General features: G+C 37.9%; 1 protein-coding gene across 1 annotated transcript in view; it reads left to right on the plus strand.

Annotated features, from left to right (window-relative positions):
- LAMA3 (laminin subunit alpha 3) overlaps positions 1 to 22,684 on the plus strand; it is a 242,277-nt gene that overhangs the window by 64,134 nt on the left and 155,459 nt on the right. Inside the window, exons 8-11 of the mRNA XM_063076630.1 lie at positions 1,401 to 1,519; positions 17,185 to 17,275; positions 19,946 to 20,077; positions 21,466 to 21,528. Of these exons, the coding sequence (XP_062932700.1) occupies positions 1,401 to 1,519; positions 17,185 to 17,275; positions 19,946 to 20,077; positions 21,466 to 21,528 (405 nt within the window). The remainder of the gene's footprint in view (positions 1 to 1,400; positions 1,520 to 17,184; positions 17,276 to 19,945; positions 20,078 to 21,465; positions 21,529 to 22,684) is intronic.

Consider the following 22,684-nt stretch of genomic DNA (forward strand, 5'->3'; position numbering starts at 1 on the left):
TCTGATTTCTAATTCAGTCTTCTTTCCTAAAATAGTCACTTGGGAACTTGATTAAAACATACAAATTATTAGAAAGGCCTGGAAAATTTCATCTAAGTGGAGTGAAATGAATATATATTCCGCCTAAAAAAGAGTAAGATTTTTACTGATGTTAAATCTTTTTCATCTTGGCAATGATGGGAATTCTAAATAGATTTTAAACTATATTTTCTAATTTCCGAAGTATTATATACTACTCATAGATAACTTGGAAATTATGAAAAAGTAAAGAGGATAAAATCACCACGAATTTTACTACCCAAAGAGAGTGTCTTAGTCTGTTTGGGCTGCTGTAACAAAGTACCATAAACTGGGTGGCTTATAAACAATACACATTTATTTCTCACAGTTCTGGAGGCTGGGAAATCTGAGATCAGGGCACTGGCAGATTTGGTGCCTACTGAAGGCTTGCTTTCTGATTCATAGATAGTACCTTCTTGCTGTGCCCTTGTGTAGTTGAAGGGGCAAAACAGCTCTCTGGGTCTCTTTTACAAGGGCACTAATCCCATTTGTGAGGGATCTGCCCTCATGACCTAATCACTTCCCAAAGGCCCCACCTCAAAACACCATTACATTGGTAATTGAATCCTATGCATTCAAGTCAACCAACAAGTGTTTGTTGAGTACCCACCATGTACTGGGGATCATGCTCTATTGCAAACGAAACACATGTAGTCCCTGCCATCATAGAACTTACAGTCCAGCAGATACGAATACACTGTTGCTCTCTTAGCCATTCCTATGCAATTAGACACCAGGATTATTCCCAACTGATCACTATTATAGTGTTGAGATCAAGGGTTGGGAGTATTGGCCGAGTTACAGGTTTTGGAGTCAAACAAAACAGGTCAGAATTCTGCCATTCATATATATTGAGCTGTGTAACAATGGGCATGTTTCTTAATCTCTCTGGGCCTCAACTTTCCCGTCTGCGTTATGGGGATAATGGTACCTACCTTAGAGGGTTATTGTGCAGATTAAATAAGATGATTCATGTAAAACACTTTTCACAGTGTACCAAGAGCTCAATTATTATGGTTAGTAGTAGTAATAGCAGTAATAATATGTTCTTTGTGCATGAAGCTTAATTGGCATTTTGGTGTATCTTTTTTGTTATAATTATATATCTTATTTTTTAAAAAAGAAAAGCTCCTCTCATTTAATATCAGATGAAGGGAGATATAAATAACATATTATTATAGGCTGGTCTTTGTGTAAAAGTCCCTAAAATTTTCTAGTAAGAGTGTCCCTGGTGTTCCAGAATACAGTTCATTGTAGCTCAGCGAGTGGTAACACTATCTGGAGAATTTACTGTGTCTCATAGTAATTATGGGAATATTGACTTAGTATGCTTTTTTTAGCGTGCAACTGCCACGGCCACGCCATCGATTGTTACTATGATCCAGATATTGAGCGGCAGCAGGCAAGCTTGAATATCCAAGGCATCTATGCAGGTGGAGGGGTCTGCATTAATTGTCAGGTGAGGAGGCACTATTTAAATAAAAGTGGATGTGATCACAGGAAATGAGCAGTCAGTAAGCTCTGCTCCTGAAAAGATGTCACGAAAGCCATATGCAATTAAGTATTTTCTGAGTCCATTTCTCCACTTCTGTCCACAAAAGGCTTTGTTAGCTGGATATAATTTAGGGACTGTAAAGAAAATGGATTGCTGTGTGTTTACCCAGACTTCTTTGATTAGGTTCTTCATTTAAGTCTTTGCCTAAATGGGGAAGAGAATTACTGGCTGTCATCCCTGACAGCTATCCACCTCATGGTAGAAAGGCTCTAAGATAGGAGTGCTGACCCTAAATTCTGTTTGCAGACAGATTCTGAATCTAGATTCAGTGAGGAAGTACATCATGATCAGTTAATGATGTCTGCCGTACACACCAAATAAGGAAGCACTGATTTTTCATCCCTTCTAAAGAATACCTGGATTCACTGGAATTTAGCCAAGAGGGGTGTTTGGCAGAGAAGGGTATATCTGTACTGAGATATTCACTACAATCCTGTAAGATGTTCATCAATTTGGTCTACATTGCCACTCTTCTTGTGTGCTCTTAGAGTGATGTTTTGTTAGTGTTACACTTAAAGAGACACTCTTCGCATGAGATGCCTACTTACATGGAGCCAGGTTACACCCCATAGAAATACCTACCATTCTTCACCTGTCTCCCACTCCACACATTCCGTATCATCTATTTTGCAGATACTCAAAACACGAGTAAAATATAAGTCATGGATTTGTGACAAATCACAAGGTTTCGGGTATAAGTGAAAGATCCCAGGATCTCTTTATGGCTAAGCACTGCAGGACCCTCAGGTGATTTGTGTGCACATTAAGGTCGCAGAAGCACTAGACATGGATGTATAGGTGGGGCCCTTTCTCCAGATGGAGGACCAAGTTCTGTCAGTGTGTCTTTAGAATACCTCGTTCCTCTTCCTTCTTTCAGTGGGTTTATGTTCTGTACTTCACTGTTCCAGAAAACCATCAATATAGTCTTTTTTTCATAGTGGCTCTGCAAAAGCATTTTTGTTTTACATATGAAATTACTGAAATCTTGTTTGGGCATGTTGCATTGTTTTCCAACTTAAACTTAAAATGCCTATGCAAAGTTAGATATTAGGTAACATAATTAACTTAATTTTTTTTATTGTGGCAAAATATACGTAACAAATTTTACCATTTTAATAATTTTAAGCGTACATTTCAGCATAATTAACTTTTATATTATGTTAATAATCAATGAACAAGAGAGATATTTCTGTTTCTGTTATGGTTTAGTAGGTCCTGCAGGACCCAACCTTCCCACAGAGAATTGGTCTCTAGTGATTGTCTTTTCTATTGAGAATTGGTCACTTTTTTTTGGTTTATACTAGAAACTATGGACAAAATACAAAAAATAAAAAACAAAAAATAAGCACCCTGTCCCCCCAAAAAACAATGATCTGAAGGCACTGAGAGTAAACATAGCAGGAAGATACTGGATGGGAGTTGCCACATTGCAAAAAGGGTGAGTTACATGTCTTTATAACTTTTAGCCAGAGAGTGGACCATATTGGTGCTGAGTTGGTGCCATGTGCTGTGGCTAAACTTCATCTAGAAAATATGGAGTCTTTCTGGTCTGAAGAACTGGAGAGCAGAGCCTAGGACAACCACAACTTTTAGAAAGTAAGCAGGGAGTCTAGGAAAAGAGGAATCAAGAGAGGTGAAATCCCTAATTCTGTGTGTAAATTCTTCTCAGTTTTTTGTCTGACCCCTGAAACATCCATGCACAAGATGTGTTTCAGCTAAGAGTAAAATAACTTATTTGAAATTTGAGTTACCGCTCAAGAGTCAGAATTTGCAGCTTGAGTAAAGTTAATAGTCCCACAAAGCAAAAAAAAAAAAAGAGAGAGAGAGAAAAGAAAAAAAATTCTTTTTAAGGTAATATTATATAATCCAGAGTCTCTATAACACAATATTTACAATGTCCAGAATACAATCCCAAAATTTTAAAGATATGAATAAACAAAAAAAGGTGACCCATTCTCAAGAGAAAAGACAATGAATAGAGACCAATCCTGAGATGACTCAGATGTTGAAATTAACAGTTAAGGATTTTAGAGCCACTATGACAACTATGGTCAAGAGCATAAATAAAAATATATTCACAATGAATGTAAACATAATAAATATCAGCAGGGAAATAAAAAGTATAAAAGGGACTAAATAAAAATTTTAGAACTTAAAAAACACATACAATATTTAAATAAAAAATTTGTTGGAGGAGCCATATAGCAGAAGGGAGATAATAGAAGAAAGAGTAAGTGAATTTTAAAATAGATCAATAGAAATTATCCAATCTGAAGAAGAAAAAGAAAAAAATATTTTTTAAGTGAACAGAGATTTGGGAACCTGTGGGACAACATAAAAAGGTTTAACACACATATAATTGAAGTCCCAGAAGCAGAGGAGAGGAGAAAGAATAAAGCAAAAAAAAAAAGGTGAAGAAACAATGGTAGGAAATTCCTCAAGTTTTGCAATAGACTAAGGTTCAAGAAGCTCAATAAACCCCAAGGTGGATAAATACAAAGAAAATCACTCCTGGGCCTAGAAGAGTCAAACTGCTGAAAACCAAGGACAAAATGAAAATCCTAAAAGTAAAGAGAAAAACATTACAACACAGTATAATGACTGTGGACTTCTCATTAGAGACAGTGGAGACCACAAAACAGCAGAACAATGTGTTTAAAGTGCTAAAAGAAAAAGTAAAGAACTGTCAGTCTAGAACCCTGAATCTTTTATGAATTCATATCATTTAAGAATGAAAGCAAAAAAAAAAAAAGATGGTACATAAAACTAGGAGAATTTATTGCCCAAGAAATGCTAAAGGAAGTTCTTCAGGTTAAAGAGAAACCTGATGGAAACCCAGATCTTTAGGAAGAAATGAAGAATATGGTAAATGTCTGGGTAAATATAAAGGACTATTTAAAAATAAATTCTTTAGAAGTATGTATGGCTGCTTACAACAAAAATTATAACATTGTCTTGCGAGATTTATAATATATATAGATATAATAAGGATAAAATTATAGATAGAGAATAGGGAGGACATATAAGAATGCAAAGTTTCTACAGCTGTCATGAAATGGTGCAATATTAACTCTAATTAGACTGTGAGAAGTGAAGGAGGTATATTGTAATCCCTAAAACAGCTACTGACAAAATAATGCAAAACTAAAAGGCCAATAGATAAATTTAAACATAATTAAAAACAATATTCAAATAATCCAAATAAGAAAGGAAAGAAGAAACACACACACACACACACCCCAAAAATAAAATGAGGGGCAAACAGAAAATAAATGCAAAAATGGTAGACCTAGATTCAATTGTATCAATAAATGCATTAAATGATAATGGACTAAACACTCTAATTCAAAGGCAGAAGCTATGAGAATGAATAAAAAATCAGGACCCAACTATATTCTGTTTACAAAAGATTGCCTTTAAATATAAAGACACAAATAGGTTGAAAGTAATTTTTTAAAACTATATAAACAATAAACATGAGAAGTATAGGGTAACAAGATTAATATCAAATGAAGTAGACTTCAAGATGATAGCATTAACAAGAGATAAATAGGGACATTTCACAGTGATAAAAGAGTAACTTCATCAGTGAGACAGTAATCATAAACGTGTTTGTATCTGACAACAGAGCTTTAAAATACATGTAGCAAAATTCGACAGAATTAAAGGAAAAACTGGACAATTCCATGATCATAGTTGGAAATTTAAATACCACCCTGTCAGCAATTGATACAACCAGGCAAGAAAAATCAGCAAAGATATTGATCTTAAGAACATTCTCAACCACCTTGCTTTAATTAATACTTATAGCTACTGCACCCAGTAAATGTAGACTACACATTCTTTTCAAGTGCATATGGTACCAAAATGGAATTAAATTAGAAATCAACAGTAATAAGATCCCTAGGAAAACTCCAATACTTGAAACAACACACTTCCAAATAATCCATTGTCAAAGAAGAAATCAGAAGGGAAATTAGAAAAGATTTCAAACTGAATAATAATGAAAACACAACACATCAAAATTTGTGGGATGCAGCTAAAACAGTACTTCGAGGAAAATTCACAGCTTTAGATGCTCATGATAGAAAAGAGTCTAAAACCAAAAAGAAAAAAAAAGAAAAGAAAAGAAAAGAATCTAAAATCAATGACCCAAGGTTCCACCTTAAAAAGCTGGTAAAAAAAAAAAAAAAAAAAAAAAAAAGGTACAAAGTAAACCCAAAGTAAGTAGAAGAAAGAAAATAATAAAAGTAAGAACAGAATTTAACAATCAAACCAAACAAAACAAAACAAAAACAAAAAACCCCAGGCAAACAATAGAGAAAATTAAGAAAGCCAAAAGCCATTTTTCTGAAATTAATAAACTCCCAGTTAGAATGATCAAGAAAAAAGAGAAGGAGATTACAAATTGCAAATATTCTATGTCAAAGTGGTTCATCATCACAGTGGCTACAGGCTGCAGATATTAAAAGGAAAATAAAAGAATACTATGACCAATTTTATGCCAACAATAGTCAAATTGGCAAAACTCAAAGACAAAGAGAGAATCTTAAAAGCTGCAAGAGAGAAGCGTCAAATCACCTATAAGGGAGCCCCAATCAGGCTAACATCAGGCTTTTCATCACAAACCCTAAAAGCTGGAAAGGAATGGGATGATATATTCAAAATACTAAAAGACAGAGATTGCCAGCCAAGAATACTCTACCCTGCAAGGCTATCCTTCCGAAATGAAGGGCAAAGAGTATATTTCTCAGACAAACAAAAACTGCGGGAGTTCACCACCACACGACCACCCTTACAAGAAATCCTCAAGGGAGTACTGGGTTTGGTTCCTGAAAAATAACTACCACTGCCATAAAAACCCAAGAAAAATCTAAACCCACTAGTATAATAAAAATGGCATTCATGAAGAGAAAACAAACAAACAAAAAGGCTATCTACAACCTAAGGAACCAACAAACACAGAAACCAAACAGTAAATCAGAAAGCAAGGAACAAAAGACACCTAAGACAACCAAACAACAATCAATAAAATGCTAGGAATAAATCAACACTTTTCAATAACAACTCTTATTGTAAAAGGCTTAAATTCCCCAATCAAAAGACACAGACTGGCTGACTGGATTAAAAAGGAGGACCCAACTATAGGCTGCCTTCAAGAGACCCACCTCACCCATAAAGACTCACATAGACTAAGAGTGTACGGATGGAAAAAGATTTACCATGCAAACAGAAAAGAAAAACGAGCTGGAGTAGCTATTCTTATATCTGACAAAATAGACTTTAAACTAAAAACCATAAAAAGAGACAATGAGGGACACTACATAATGATAAAATGACTGATCCATCAAGAAGACATAACAATCATAAATATGTACGCACCCAATGTTGGAGCAGCCAGATTTATAAAACAAACTCTATTAGACCTAAAGAAGGAAATAGACACTAATACCATAATAGCAGGGGACCTGAACACCCCACTGTCAATATTGGACAGATCATCTAGGCAAAGAATCAGCAGAGAAACACAAGATCTAAACAATACTCTAGACCAATTGGACTTGGCAGATATCTACAGAACATTCCATCCAACAACCTCAGAATATTCATTCTTCTCATCAGCACATGGATCATTCTCCAGGATAGATCACATATTAGGTCACAAATCAAGTCTCAACAAATTCAAAAAATTGGAATTATCTCATGTATTTTCTCAGACCATAATGGATTAAAACTAGAAATCAATAAAAAACGAAATTCTGGAAACAATACAAACACATGGAAATTAAACAGCATTCTACTTAATGACATATGGGTCCAAGAAGAAATCAAGCAGGAAATCAAAAAATTTATTGAAACTAATGAAAATAATGATACATCATAGCAAATACTGTGGGATACTGCAAAAGCAGTATTAAGTGGGAAATTTATTGCATTAAATGCTCACCTCAAAAGAATGGAAAGATGGCAAGTGAACAACCTAACACTTCACCTTAAAGATCTAGAAAAACAAGAACAATCCAAACCTAAAGTTAGCAGACGGAAAGAAATCATTAAGATCAGAGCAGAATTTAATGAAATTGAAACCCGAAAAACAATACAAAAGATCAATGAATCAAAAAGTTGGATTTTTGAAAAGATAAATAAAATTGACAAACCATTAGCATGGCTAACAAAAAAAAAAGAAGAGAGAAGATTCAAATAACAAAAATTAGAAATGAAAAAGGTGATATTACAACTGATTCATCTGAAATACAAGGAATCATTCGAGACTACTATAAACAACTATACGCCAACAAGTTTGAAAATCTGGAGGAAATGGATAAATTTCTGGACACACACAAGCTCCCAAAACGGAGCCATGAAGATGTAGAAAATCTGAACAGACCAATAACAATAAAGGAGATCGAAGCTGTTATCAGAAAGCTCCCAACAAAGAAAAGCCCAGGACCAGATGGATTCACAGCAGAATTTTACCAAACATTCAAGGAGGAATTGACACCGATTCTTTACAAACTATTCCAAAAGATCGAAACAGACGCAAATCTCCCAAACTCATTCTATGAAGCAAACATCATTCTGATACCAAAACCAGGTAAAGATATAACCAAAAAAGAAAACTACAGGCCGATATCCTTGATGAAAATAGATGCAAAAATCCACACTAAAACACTAGGAAACAGAATACAGCAACACATACGTAAAATTATTCACCACGATCAAGTGGGATTCATCCCAGGGATGCAAGGTTGGTTCAACACACGCAAATCAATAAATGTGATACACCATATTAATAAAGTCAAACACAAGGACCATATGATCATCTCTATAAAGGCTGAAAAACATTTGATAAAATTCAACACTCATTCATGACAAAGACCCTCTATAAGTTAGGTATAGACGGGAAATATCTCAACATAATTAAAGCCATATATGATAAACCCACTGCCAACATCATCCTGAATGGGGAAAAGCTGAAAGCTTTTCCTTTAAGAACAGGAACTAGACAAGGATGCCTACTCTCACCACTCCTATTCAACATAGTGTTGGAAGTACTAGCCAGAGCAATCAGAGAAGAGAAGGAAATAAAGGGCATCCAGATTGGAAAAGATGAAGTCAAACTGTCCCTGTTTGCAGATGACATGATCCTATATATCGAACAGCCTAAAACCTCTACAAAAAAAAACTCTTGGAGGTGATAAATGATTTCAGCAAAGTAGCAGGATACAAAATCAACACACAAAAATCAGTAGCATTTCTATTCTCCAATAGTGAATATGCAGAATGAGAAATCAAGAAAGCCTGTCCATTTACAATAGCCACCAAAAAAATAAAATACTTAGGAATTGAGTTAATCAAGGATGTGAAAAATCTCTATAATGAGAACTAGAAACCACTGCTGAGAGAAATTAGAGAGGATACAAGAAGATGGAAAGATATCCCATGCTCTTGGATTGGAAGAATCAACATAGTGAAAATGTCCATACTACCCAAAGTGATATACAAATTCAATGCAATCCCCATCAAAATTCCAATGACACTTTTCTCAGAAATGGAAAGAACTATCCAGACATTTATATGGAATTACAAAAGACCATGCACAGCCAAAGCAATGCTGAGCAAAAAAAATAAAGCTGGAGGCATAACACTACCTGACTTTAAACTATACTACAAAGCTATAATAACCAAAGCTGTATGGTACTGGCATAAAAACAGACACACTGATCAATGGAATAGAATAGAGAATCCAGAAATCAGTGCACACACCTACAGCCATCTGATCTTTGACAAAGGCACCAAGCCTATACACTGGGGAAGAGACTGCCTCTTTAGCAAATGGTGCTGGAAGAACTGGATATCAATATGCAGGAGAATGAAACTAGACCCATACCTTTCACTATACACTAAACTCAACTCAAAATGGATTAAAGAATTAAATATACACCCTGAAACAATAAAACTTCTTAAAGAAAACATAGGAGAGACACTTTAGGAAATAGGACTGGACACAGACTTCATGAATACGACCCCAAAAGCACGGGCAACCAAAGGAAAAATAAACAAATGGGATTATATCAAACTAAAGAGCTTCTGCACAGCAAAAGAAACAATTAACAGAGTTAAAAGACAACCAACAGAGTGGGAGAAAATATTTGCAAAATATACATTTGACAAAGGATTAATATACAGAATATACAAGGAACTCAAACAACTTTACAAGAAAAAAACAAGCAACCCAATTAAAAAATGGGCAAAAGAGCTAAGTAGGTATTTCTCTAAGGAAGATATACAAATGGCCAACAGACATATGAAAAAATGCTCAACATCACTCAGCATCCGGGAAGTGCAAATCAAAACCACACTGAGATACCATCTCACCCCAGTTAGGATGACTAAAATCCAAAAGACTCTGAACAATAAATGCTGGCGAGGTTGCGGAGAAAAAGGAACTCTCATACGTTGTTGGTGGGACTGCAAAATGGTGCAGCTTCTATGGAAAATGGTATGGAGGTTCCTCAAACAATTGCAGATAGATCTACCATACGACCCAGCTATCCCACTGTTGGGAATATACCCAGAGGAATGGAAATCATCAAGTCGAAGGTATACCTGTTCCCCAATGTTCATTGCAGCACTCTTTACAATAGCCAAGAGTTGGAACCAGGCCAAATGCCCATCATTGGATGAATGGATACGGAAAATGTGGTACATCTACACAATGGAATACTACTCAGCTATAAAAACGAATGAAATACTGCCATTTGCAACAACATGGATGGACCTTGAGAGAGTTATATTAAGTGAAACAAGTCAGGCACAGAAAGAGAAATACCACGTTCTCACTTATTGGTGGGAGCTAAAAATAAATAAAATTCACACACACTCACACAAAAAAACTGGGGCGGGGGGGGGAAGACATAACAACTACAGTTCCTTGAAGTTGATACGACAAGGAAACAGAAAGGACGTTGTTGGGTGGGATTGGGGAGAGGGAGGAGGGAGGGAGGTTTCAGTAATGGGCCACAATAATTAACCACATTGTATATCGATAAAATAAAATTAAGAAAAAAAAAATGTTCTCACCACAAAAAATGATAAGTATTTGAGGTGATGGATATGTTAATCAGCTTTATTTAATCATTCCACATTGTATGCATATATCATCACATCACTTTGTACCCTATAAATATATGCTATTATAATTTGTTAATTTACAACAAAATAAAAAACAAAATCAAAAAAAAAAAAAAGGAAGAAAACAGAGGAAAGACACTTATTTGATGAGGCCAGCATAACCTTAACAACAAAAATGGCAGACATTACTACTTAAAATAAAATTGCTGACCAATATCTCTCATGAATATCATGGATTCAAAAATATGTTACAGAATATCAGAAAAACAAATTCCGCCATATATAATGAGGATAATACATTATGACAATTGGTTTATCTCAGGAAAGCAAGGTTGATTGAACATTCAAAAATCAATCTATGTAATTAATCACATTATCAGAATAAAGGAAAAGAATCATGTGAAATACCATTAGAGAAAATTGATACCATTTTATGGTGAAAGCTCTTAGCAAACTAGGAATATGTGAGTAGAAGTGAATTTCAGCAATCTGATAAAGGGCATTTATGAAAAACCTACAACTAACATCATATTAGTGGTGAAATACTGAATGCTTTCCTTCTAAATATTAGAAACAAGGAAAAGATGTTTGTTCTTTACCACTTCTGTTAACAGTGCCCTGGAGGTGCTAACCATTGCCGTAAGGTAAGAAAAAGAAATAAAAAGCATTATGATTGGAAAGGAAGTAAAACTGTCTCTATTTTCAGATGACATGATTCTTTTATGTAGAAAATTTTAGGGAATATACAAAACAACTAGAACTTATAAGTAAATTTAGTAAGATTGCAGGATACAGTGATAATTTATAAAAGTTTATCACATTTTTATATACTAGCAGCAAACAATAGGAAAATAAAACTTTAATTTGAAATAATGTAAAAATATATAAATAGTTAATCAAAAGGCATGCAAGACCTCCATACTAAAACTAAAAAACATTACTGAGAGAAATTTAGAAAGACTTAAATAAATGGGAAGATATAACATGTTTATGGGTTGGAAGACTTAATATTGTCAAGATGTTAATTCTCTCCAAATTGACCGAAAGACTGAATGCAGGTTTGGGGGTAGAAATTTACAAGTAGATTTTAAAATTTATATGGATATGTAAATCATCTAGAATATCCAAAGTTGTCTTGAAAAGGCAGAATAAAGCTGGAGGACTATTTTACTTCAAGACTAACTATAAAGCTACTAACTACAAAGTAATCAAAACAGTGTGATACTAACAGAAGGACAGACAAGGAGATCAGTGTAACCAAATGGGGAGCACAAAGTCAGACACACTTATAGGGACATCTGATTTTTGATAAAAGGACCAAAGCAATACAATAAGGGGAAAGAAAGTCCTTTCAACAAATGGTCCTGGGATAACTGGATATTTATATGGAAAAGATTAAACCTTGGTCCCTGCTTCAAATCCTAGATGAAAGTTAAATCATCATGGATTATAGACCTAAAGTAAAGCTAAAACTGTAACATTTCAGAGAAAAATATGGAAAAATACCTTTATGATTTGGAGGATGGGCTAAGTTTTCTTAAGTCACAGAAAGTGACAACCATGAAAAACTGACAAATTAGACCAAAATTAAAAACTTCTGTGCACAAAAGAACAGGGAAGCCACAGACAGAAAACAGTCACAAAACATAAATCTCATGAATGGTTGGTATCTAGGATATATAAAGAACTTGAAAAGTTCACTTATAAAAAAGACAACCTCCAAAATATTGCAAAAAATGTGAATAGCCACTTCACAAAAGTTGCTACAGTGTACATGAATGACCAGTAGGTACACAACAAAGGCTTACCATCATTAGTCATTAGAGAAATGCCAATTAAAATTACAGTGACCACTGCATACTCACCTGGATGGCTATTCTTAAAAAGACTAATAGCACCAAATTTTGGTGAGGATGTGAAGCAACCATACTTATCATACATTGTTGGTGTGAGTGAAGGATGGTACCACCGCTCTGGGAAAATGTCTGGCCATTTAAAAAAATAAAACTAAACATATACCTTCCTCATGACTCCCAAATTCCATTCTTAGGCATTTATCCACAAGAAATGGAAATGTATGTTTATAAAACGTTTATAGCAGCTTTATGCAAATATCCCCAAACTGGAAATAGACCAGGTGACCATCAACAGTAGAATGGATAAAGAAACTCTGGCATATTCATACGATGGAATATAAGGCACAATAGAGTGGGACAGACTACAGATACCTGCGACAATATGGAAGAACCTAAAAAACATGATGCTGAGTGGAAGATGACTAACAAAAACCATAGTATAGTATGAGAGTAATTTAAATGAAAGTTTTTAACAGGCTAAACTAATCAATAGTGGGAAAATATCAGAACTGTGGTTGACTCTGGGGAGTTGGTGATGGGGATTGACTGGGAAAGGGCATGGGGAACTTTCTGGAGTGATGATATTTTTCTATATCTGTGAATTGAATTTCACAGATGTGTGAATCACAGATAATTCAGTGAATGTACAATTAAGAGTTTTGCACTTACTGTATATACATATTACAGCAAAAGAAAAAATTATAAACAAATACTGAATTCCAGTTAATTACATGCATGCTGAAGTATTTAAGGGAATGTGATTGATATCCATAATTTATTTTTAAATGCATAAAAAATAAGATGTATTAGTGGATGGATAGAGGAATGAGTGGTTGGATAATTATGTATAAAACAAGTATAGTCAAATGTTTACAGTAAACTCTAATGGGGGTATGTAGGTGTTCACTGTAAAATTGGAAAATTTTCATCATGAAATGTTGGGAGAAAAGAGCAATGAAAGAGGAAGGCTGGGAGCACAGCAATTTTGGATCGACTCTGTCTTGATATCTTTCCCTTTGGTGAGACATTGATGTACCTGGCTAAGAGTGAAGATTACCTGTGTTGTTTGAGATGATGCTGGAAGATCTCCATTAGCTAAAACAAAGTCTTGAGCCTCTTCTGTAGAGACATGACTTCTGATCTAAGTCTCAAGCCTGCTGCCTAGTTGTTTGTGCCCTTGATGTGTTGGTCTCATTGTTTCCAAACCGTTTGTCTCCCACACACACATTGCACAAAGCTGAGAGATGGAATCAGGAAGCAGATGGAGCACATATGGTATGTTCCCTCTGCTGCAAACCCCACAAGGTGACAGAGAAGACAGTGAAAACAAAGTACTTCCTCCTTCCAGAACACATCATAGCATGGAAAATAGGAGAGAGTGTCATCGACAGACCAGAATTTCAAGATTCTAGAACGATAGAAAGTAAAACACATACATGAAGGAGAACACAGCTGTGAATGTTGGAATTATTTAGAGGTGCTCCAAGAGGTGACAGATTGAAGAAATTCTGGAGCTGCAGTCAAACCCACAAAACTTTATTGAAATTTATAAAAGAAGGCATATACAGAGAGGCATAGTGTGTTTCCAGACTTCATATTATAAATATACCATTTATCTGAAACCAATCTATAAATTCAGTCCAATCACAATCAGAATTCCAACAAGAATTTTTATGAAGGTTGACAGACTGAGTTTAATGTTTTTATCACTAAAACAATATATGAGAATAAACAAGTCGTTTAGAAAAGATGAACAGTTATGGAGAAATTTGTCTTTCAAGATGTCAAAACTATCATGAGTCTGTACTGAATACGGACTCAATGTAGGAATAAATAGACCAATAGAACCTAATAGAAAATCTAGAAATAAATTCACGTAGATGTTAAAATTTGATTTAAAATAAAATTGGCACTTCTAATGGAAAAGAAAGATGGACATTACATAAATGATGCTAGGACAATTGGCTCTTCATTTGGGGAAAAAAATTAACCTTATCTTAGGCCATATCCAGAAGGGACAAGGGGAGTCTTGACTGGGGGACAGAGTGGCGGAAACACTGCTGCTGCTGCAGGGCTAGTCGTCTTGGCCCTCGTAAGGTGACGCTTCAGGACCAAGTCTGGGTTTTTTGGTAGAAGACACATACCCTAGAGCAAGGTCAGCTTTCGAGAAACCCAGGAACCAGGCTGTTTGCCACATTTTCTGTGTAGTGCTGGCAATGGGAGGATGATGAAATAACTGCTCTCAGCTCTGGGCTAATGACGCGAAGTGGGACCATCAATGGCAGGCTGACCCTTGAGACTTTCAGGTAGCCAAGCAGCCAGGATATGAGAGCAAGATTGCTATCCTGCAGGGCAAGCATTTACCAGCAAGAGCTATATTCTCATGTAGTGTTGATTTTATGTTTATTTCCTATGTTTCCTATTTTTACTGTTGGTTTGGGATATGAGAAATTTTAGATACGGTGACCAGTTCCCTGAGATGTAGCATTTGAGTAAAGCCCTGAAAGGAGTGAGGGAATGAGCCAGGCATCTGTCTGGGGGAGAGCATTCCAGGCAGAAGGAGCGGTGGGAAAAAGGCCTTAGTGGGGAGCAAGGAGCCGGTGTGGCTGGCAAGGAGTGAGTAGGGGGTGGATGAGTCCAGAGAGGTAGCAAAGGCCAGATCATGTGGGGCCGTGCAGGCCTTAGTAAGGAAAGTTCATTATGGGGCCTCCTTGGAAAGGGTGGCCAGTGAATGGACTACTCAGTAGACTCCATGTGCTTGAGTTTCATGGAAATGGGAGGCAGCAACCCAGTCACAGGCATGGTCAAGGAACTGAGAGAAAGAGACAGAGAGATAGAGAGACAAAGAGATGGGGTTTGGCTGAAGACTGAAGAGCACCTAAGAAAAGTTCTGCTTGGCGGAGTTCAGACCTAAGGCTGATCAGAGCAGGGACTCGTTTCTAGGTAAACATTTCATAGAAAGCCTTTCTGGGTGGTGCCGCAGGAGGAGGTAAGTGGGGGTGGGCTTACTGCCTGCACAGATTCCATCAGCGCCCGCCCCCATGTTTTCTCATCTTACATGAAGTATCACACAAATGCGTCTACAAGCACCCATGCTCCCAGCAAGATTGCTTCCCCCAGCACCTTCAATATAGAAATTACGGAGCCATCACTATTGTTGGGTCGAGACCTGGCCTTGGTCCAGCGGAGACCATGGTGTCCATAGATGAAGTGGTGTGTCTTGCCCTCAGGATGTGCATGTCCTATGACTTCAAGGCAAACCACAGGCGTTTAGTCCATTGGCAGAGTAATTTGTTGTTCTCTCGGTCTTTCATTGCTGTTCTTTGTGTCTTGAAAATAGGATTTCTCTGTGTCAGGTGCTTCCTTAACCAAACTTTGTGGTAGAGGGAAAAGCCTGGGCTGCCCATTTCAGAGAACATTTTCTCATCTCCTATTCCAATCAGAACAGATTTGGGAGCCAAGGTTAACCTGGTGTCCTCTGTCTATGATAAGTCACAGTAGCAAGCCACAGAGTTGAAGGTTACCTGGCATTTGATGGGAAGGGAGGGTGACCTGCAGCAGTTTCTGATTTGCCCACATGTTCATGCATGTAAATATCACGTTAACATTATGGGTTTTAGGCCACAATGTTAAAGTGAATTCAGATTTTAGCCCACAGGACAAGGATGGTTTTATTAACTACAAATTAAAATCTGTAGTTAATAAAACCATCTAAAACAGGGGAGAGGACACAGAATGGGTCTTTGTTCTCCCCTCTGTGTTTCTATGCAGACTTTTTTGTGGGACGCAGTGTGTTATATTCGTTCTTGTTAACTTCCCATTGCCTTTCCTCTCAGTAATGAAAGACCACTGCCCTATTAATTATTTCCAAATTCGAGAGAGAGGCAGAATTGAGCTAGATCCATAGTGTATAGTTCTTGGAAACTGACGACACATGCTGGCTAATTTGATTTTGCAGCAGTTATAAGGATTAACCGTGCACTAGAAAAAGCCACTTATTGTACTTTAAAATGAGCTCTGTGCGTGAGACTCATCCCTACATTTTCCACTCACAGGATAGAAATGTTCACAAAGTGGTTTCATGACTAAAGCACAGATAAAATTAGAACGACAAGAGACGAGGATCAGTTTGTGCCATTTCTTCCTAAACTGGAGAACATTTAAATGCACACATGACCCTTTATTCCTTGGGTTAAACCTAAAGGTGATTTATTCATCCATTCACCAGTTCTTCTGAATGAAGTTGTGGGGAATGGTCCTCCTGAGGTTTTTTTTGTCACTCAAATGATTTATTAAAGCAAACTCTTTGGTAGAAGGGAAACCTGGTCTGTCTAGTTTGTGGAGCTTTTCCTCATTTTCTCTTCCAATGGGAAAAAAAAATCCAGAGCCAAGGTTAAGCCAGTGTCCTGCGGTAAATCTTGGAGACTCAAGGTCAAGATCAATGCTTGTTTTTAGAGAGATTTTGAAATTACAATTGTATATGACAGAATTATTTTTCTGGGTGGATAGCACAAAATAACACATACTGGACTTCTTCTCCAGTACCCTTCCTTCTAAGTTTCTTTTGTTTCTTTCTAGCACAACACAGCCGGTGTAAACTGTGACAAGTGTGCTAAGGGCTATTACCGCCCTTATGGGGTTCCAGTTGACTCCCCCCATGGCTGCATCCGTAAGTTACATTTCAACTTGGTGTATCTTAGACTGTGCGTCCTGCCTGAAGGAGGCATCAGGCTCCATCCTGATTGGTTAAACATGTCCTTCATTCCCTTCCTCTTCATGTTATTGGTTCTGCTCCTTCTTAGCTATGTGACCTCAGACAGTTACATAATCTCTCTGAGCCTCAGGTCCCTTATACATAAATGGAAACGATAATATGTTTCGTAAGAGTAAATGAAATGCCAATCAAAAGTACCTAGAAAAATACTTAGTATTTGGTCTGTCACATACTAGGACTGCAACAAATGCTAGTTCCTCCATTTTCTGTTGTTTTGACATATGATCTCCAATAAATTCATCTTTTGTTAGAATTAGCGTCAAGACAGTATAGTAATGAGTTCACAAGGATTTAATAATAGTCACAGTATTTAAAATAGTGCTTTAGTCCATTTCTGTGACTTAGAATACCTGAAACTGGCTAATTTATAAAGAAATAGGATTTATTTCTTACAGTCTGGGGGCTGGGAAACCTGCAGTTCAGGAGGCACATCTGGTGAGGGCTTTCTTCTCTGGAGACCCAGGGTATCACGTGACAAATGGGCTGGGCAAGAAAGAGCTAAGCTTCTCATTCTGTCCCCTTATAATGCCATCATAATTGCACCCATGACCACCCATTAAACCATCAATGGATTAATCTATTCATGAGGGTTCGGTCATCACAATCTAATCATCTTTTAAAGGCCCTACCTTTCAATTACCATAAAAAGATTTCCCACCCTCTTAACATTCTTACAAGTTTCAATGAGTTTTGGTAGGACACTCAATTCATAGCAAGTAGCTATGCTTTATTGAGCATGTGCTGTATGCAAGGCATTGCCTAAATGCTTTCATGGGATGTATTATTTAATTATCACAACAAACTTAGGACATTGTATGATTATTGTAATTTTTGGATATGGGGAAACCAAATGGTCTGAGTAGTTAAGCATCTTTGCCTGAAGGACAAAACCACTAACTGGTAGATCCAGGATGTCACTCATTTTTGTCTGACATGACTGTGCCATAATGCCACAACACATTTATCATGCAGAAAAATGCCACTTGTTTTTCCCTGTGGAATTATCAGTCTTGGACATTGCCCTACATGTGCAACTTGCTGCCTATTTAACACTCGGATCTTTTATGTTGTCTGGTTGTCACAGTTGGAAAATAGTTCCAGTCCTGAAGTTGACCTTGAAAGAAAGTGAGCTGAGATGCTGGGTACCGTTCAAGCTTTATTAAAGAATGAAATCTGCCAGACTGTGCTCAAAATGGAGGACAGCCCGGGGCTGCCCTGAAAATGGGGGACAGCAGCAACAATGGGTTTGCGAGGGATTATATTAGCTGTTGGGCATGAAACGTACGGGGGGGAGGGACCATTAGGTTGACGTAACTGGGTAGAAAACTGCGCTGATGCAGAAGCTGGAAAGTTGTTTCTAAGTCAGGAGGCTTCTGGTAAAGGGAAGCGGGGAGGGGCTTGGTGCTGGAGTGGAAGACGAGGCCAGCAGCTATTTTGTGCTGGTGCTTATTGTGTGCACGATGGTGTCTGCCATGTCCCAGATCCATCAGACCTCTGTGCCCACTCCCTACCTTCAAATTAATTCATTATATTATTAACATTTGAGGACATTAAGTCCAAAGAATGTGTAAACTGATTTGCTTCGCTCTAGGACATTATCAGTTTTTTAAAAAGTGTATTTCCACTTCTCTTTCTTCTTCCACATCATCCTGCAAAGTGTGTCCATTATATGTCTTGTGCCTACCAAGAGTGGTCATTGGCAAGGGAAAGCAGGACATTGAAAATGTAGTCAGACCTCATTAGGAACCTCACTTTTTCATCAGTTTTCTAGTTTTTCTCTTCTTCACTGAAGCAGTGCATAGAGGTATTAGAGGCTTAGTGTAAAGGATCCATAGGACATGTAAAGTGTAAACAAATTAAGCCAAGGACACCAGGAGATGCCAGGTCTCCAAGTTCTTCACTGGAGATGTACTCAGATGAGCTATGACAGCATTTTCCCTATCCAGGGTGACAACCTGCCAGGTGAAGGGAAGCCCCAAATTGGGGGTTGCCAAACCTCTTATACTCCAACTATATCTCTCTGAAATGCAAGTAATCGTGTTTGGTTACAAAAGCTGCCTTCAATAAGCCATATCACTGGAATCTAACATTTGGGTGATGGATGTAATCTTGCTGGGCTGTCCACAGATTGTATGTCCATGTCTAGGCATCTCATACTTGTGTCCATATCACAACTGCATAATGATGGCCATCTTTCGGACCTTCACAGTTGGCTTACAGCCAGGAAAGGCTGTGCCCAGCAGACCTGCCCGGACCTACAGCACACCCCACCCAACCCAGCTCTTACCATAGTCTTTGCAGGCCTTGCCTCTTACTCAGTGTAATAAATGACATTCTCAGGAACTTCTCAGTGTGGATTCTCAGTGAAGCTTACCTTTGATGGCTCATGAGGGTCAGTCAACATGAACCATCCATCAGGTAAGGGGTAGGGAACAGGCTGTGCGCTGTCAAGAATAACTGCAGACCAGTGATCAAGCAGGAAATGGTCCTGAGAAGTGCTGGGACATAGTCGCCTTATTAAGTACAGCAAAGGACTGATCCTTTCAAAACTGGGATTTCTCTTAGCTTGCAGCTGTAACCCCGAGCATGCAGAAGACTGTGACCAGGGCTCAGGCCGCTGCCACTGCAAGCCAAATTTCCAGGGAGACCACTGTGAGGAGTGTGCGCCAGGATACCACCACTTCCCACTCTGCTTACGTAAGTGCTGCCATGGAGGAAGAGGCGCCCTTTGTGGTCCACAGCTGCTTTGTGCATTCACACCTGAGGGCATGTCAGGTAGGGTTGGGGGGTGGGCAGAAAGGGGGCCAGGTAGGTTATATTTACATGAAAGTATTTCCAAAGGATTGGAGTATAAATTTTACATAAGTACATTTTATAGTCTTATTCATCTCTAAAGTGTTACATTTTACCATAGACATTGCCATCTCAGTAGGTCAAAAGGGTCAAATATTGACAATTTTAACTTAATGGTAACCCGTGTGTTGATTCTTTTTCATAAACCTAGAAGAAATGTCATGGACTTCCAGGTGTTCATTGTGTACTTATAGTGCTTCGGTGGGTCAGGGGGCTGTTTCCTTTCCCACTGCACTGTAGGCCAGCTTATCAGGGCCCCACATGCATCCCACTGCAGTGATGTAAGACAACATCTCAGCATCTCCAAGAGAGAAGACTTAGGTCTGTCAGAAACACTGCAGAGCACGAAGCAGGAGAATCTGTGAAATCAGCTGTGCAGATTGACAAGAGTGTAGTTTCTGTTTGTTCTGCAACAGTGGAAAAACTGCCCTTTTGGGTTAGGACAAAGAAACACTGTCTCAGGAAGGGACCCCTTCCCCAGCCCCCCGCATTGCTACATCAGTTATTGACCATTCCCACTCTTGTAACTCCTGTGGATCTATCACAGGAAAAGTACCCTGAGTTGCAGGACACAGGGGCAGGACTCATGTGAATGGAGTAACTGTATATTCCAGTTTATACCTGCTGTCGTGGGGTAATTATTAAAATAGCACCCACTTTCACTGTTGAGATTATCCTAGTTTGGATGAAAAATTATACAATTACCTTACATTTAAAGGAATCAATGTTTTAAGCCTAAATGCAATATTGGGACTTGATCAATTTAGGATCTGCGATTATTGGATACGAGCTGAGCAGAAATTGCACTTGCCTTTTTAGTGAAGAAAAAAAAAGAAGAAGAAACCTAAAGCAGTTTTATAAGATAAACAAGACTTCAGGGTAAAATCTTGAAAGAAAACATTTTTTAAAAGCTAGTCTGAATTTTACATTAAAAAAACCCATGAAGATGTTAAAAAAGCCAAGCTCATCCCTGCTTAGGCTGAGACTTAGCTATTGTGAGCACAAAACATCTGTTTCTGTTTATTAATATGTATGCAAATTAGAATATCTGACCAGTCTGGTTTCAATTACTAGACACATTTGAAATATAGCAATATTGCCTTTCTTTAAATTAGCCTCTGTGCTACTTTTCACTAAGTGAGAGAAGGCTGCTTCTCACCTAATGCAATTTAATGTTTTACTTTCCTATCTCCTTAATTGTTTTTTGTATTTTTAAATAAATATTTTTATAGGAATTCCCATTTTTCCTATTTCTACTCCAAGTCCAGAAGATCCAGAAGCTGGAGATATAAAAGGCAAGTAATCTCTCTCTTGGTTTAACTTCAATGGAAATGTGATGCTGCATGTCCTTTTTCTACTTCCTGTGCACACTGCCAAGCCCAAGTTCAAGGCCTCCTTCCTGGAGCATGGCAGGTACCTTGCAGCTCTGTCCTATCTGACCTGCTTACTACCTGTTATTTTCTACTCCAGTCTGTCTTTTGCAATGGCACTACTTGCTTTAAAAAACTAAATAGAGCTTGGATTATATATCACTAGCTTGCTCAAAAATCTCCAGTGGCAGCCAGTTGTCTACTGTCTTATTTGGGTTCTCCAAAAACAGACTCTAAGAAACACCAGGAAGGAAACGAGTCAGGGAATGGAAGGAGCCATTGTAAAGATGCCAGCAAGGTCCTACTGTGGCACCTGGAGCTGCAGCCCTCTAAGCAACTCTAGGAGACAGCACAGAACTTGCTCAGAGTTAACCCTGTACAAGGGGTACATCAGTTATCTGCTTTTAGTGGAGGACTGCTTCTGGGGCATTAACTCTCTGGCACTTACAGGTTGGCCTGCAGGAAGGCTGAGGAGCTTCTGCAGCCCAAAACAAAAAAGCCCTTGGGCAGAGAGTAGCAAGGCTGTGCCTAAGCAGTCTTTGGGTGGGGAGGCGAGTACCAGAGGATGCCAGCGTGACACCTGCCTAAGCATTTGCTCCTTAAGTATTTTAAGATTCCCTTGTATGTGCAAAGCAGTATTCTGGCTGCTGGGGGGTACTTAGTAGGGAAAGGAATAGAAAAAAAGGATTCTTAGCTCTCCTGGAGTTTATATTCCAGGGGGAGGACTTAGACAATAACATATATAATATATAAACCATAGAACAAGTAAAACATCTAATATGTTAGACTGTGATATGTGGGGTTGTGTCCTACATAAGAGTGCCACTTTTAAGGTGGTGGGTTGGGAGGGTAGGGATTCATATCATAGGCATAAACTAACTTATATGAGAAGATTCCAGGCCTGTAGGCTCAGTTCTGGAGCTGTGAGCAGTTTCCTGCACATACCCACAGGGGCACACACAGGGACACACACATACTCAGAAGGGACACACTGCATACACACAGCCCACAACTGCACCCCATCTGGGTCATGCTCGGGCCTCTCCTAGTCTGGGCACCTGCAGAGGCCTGATGGCCAGGT

Source organism: Cynocephalus volans, chromosome 13 (genome assembly GCF_027409185.1).
Source record: "Cynocephalus volans isolate mCynVol1 chromosome 13, mCynVol1.pri, whole genome shotgun sequence".
NCBI lineage: Eukaryota > Metazoa > Chordata > Mammalia > Dermoptera > Cynocephalidae > Cynocephalus > Cynocephalus volans.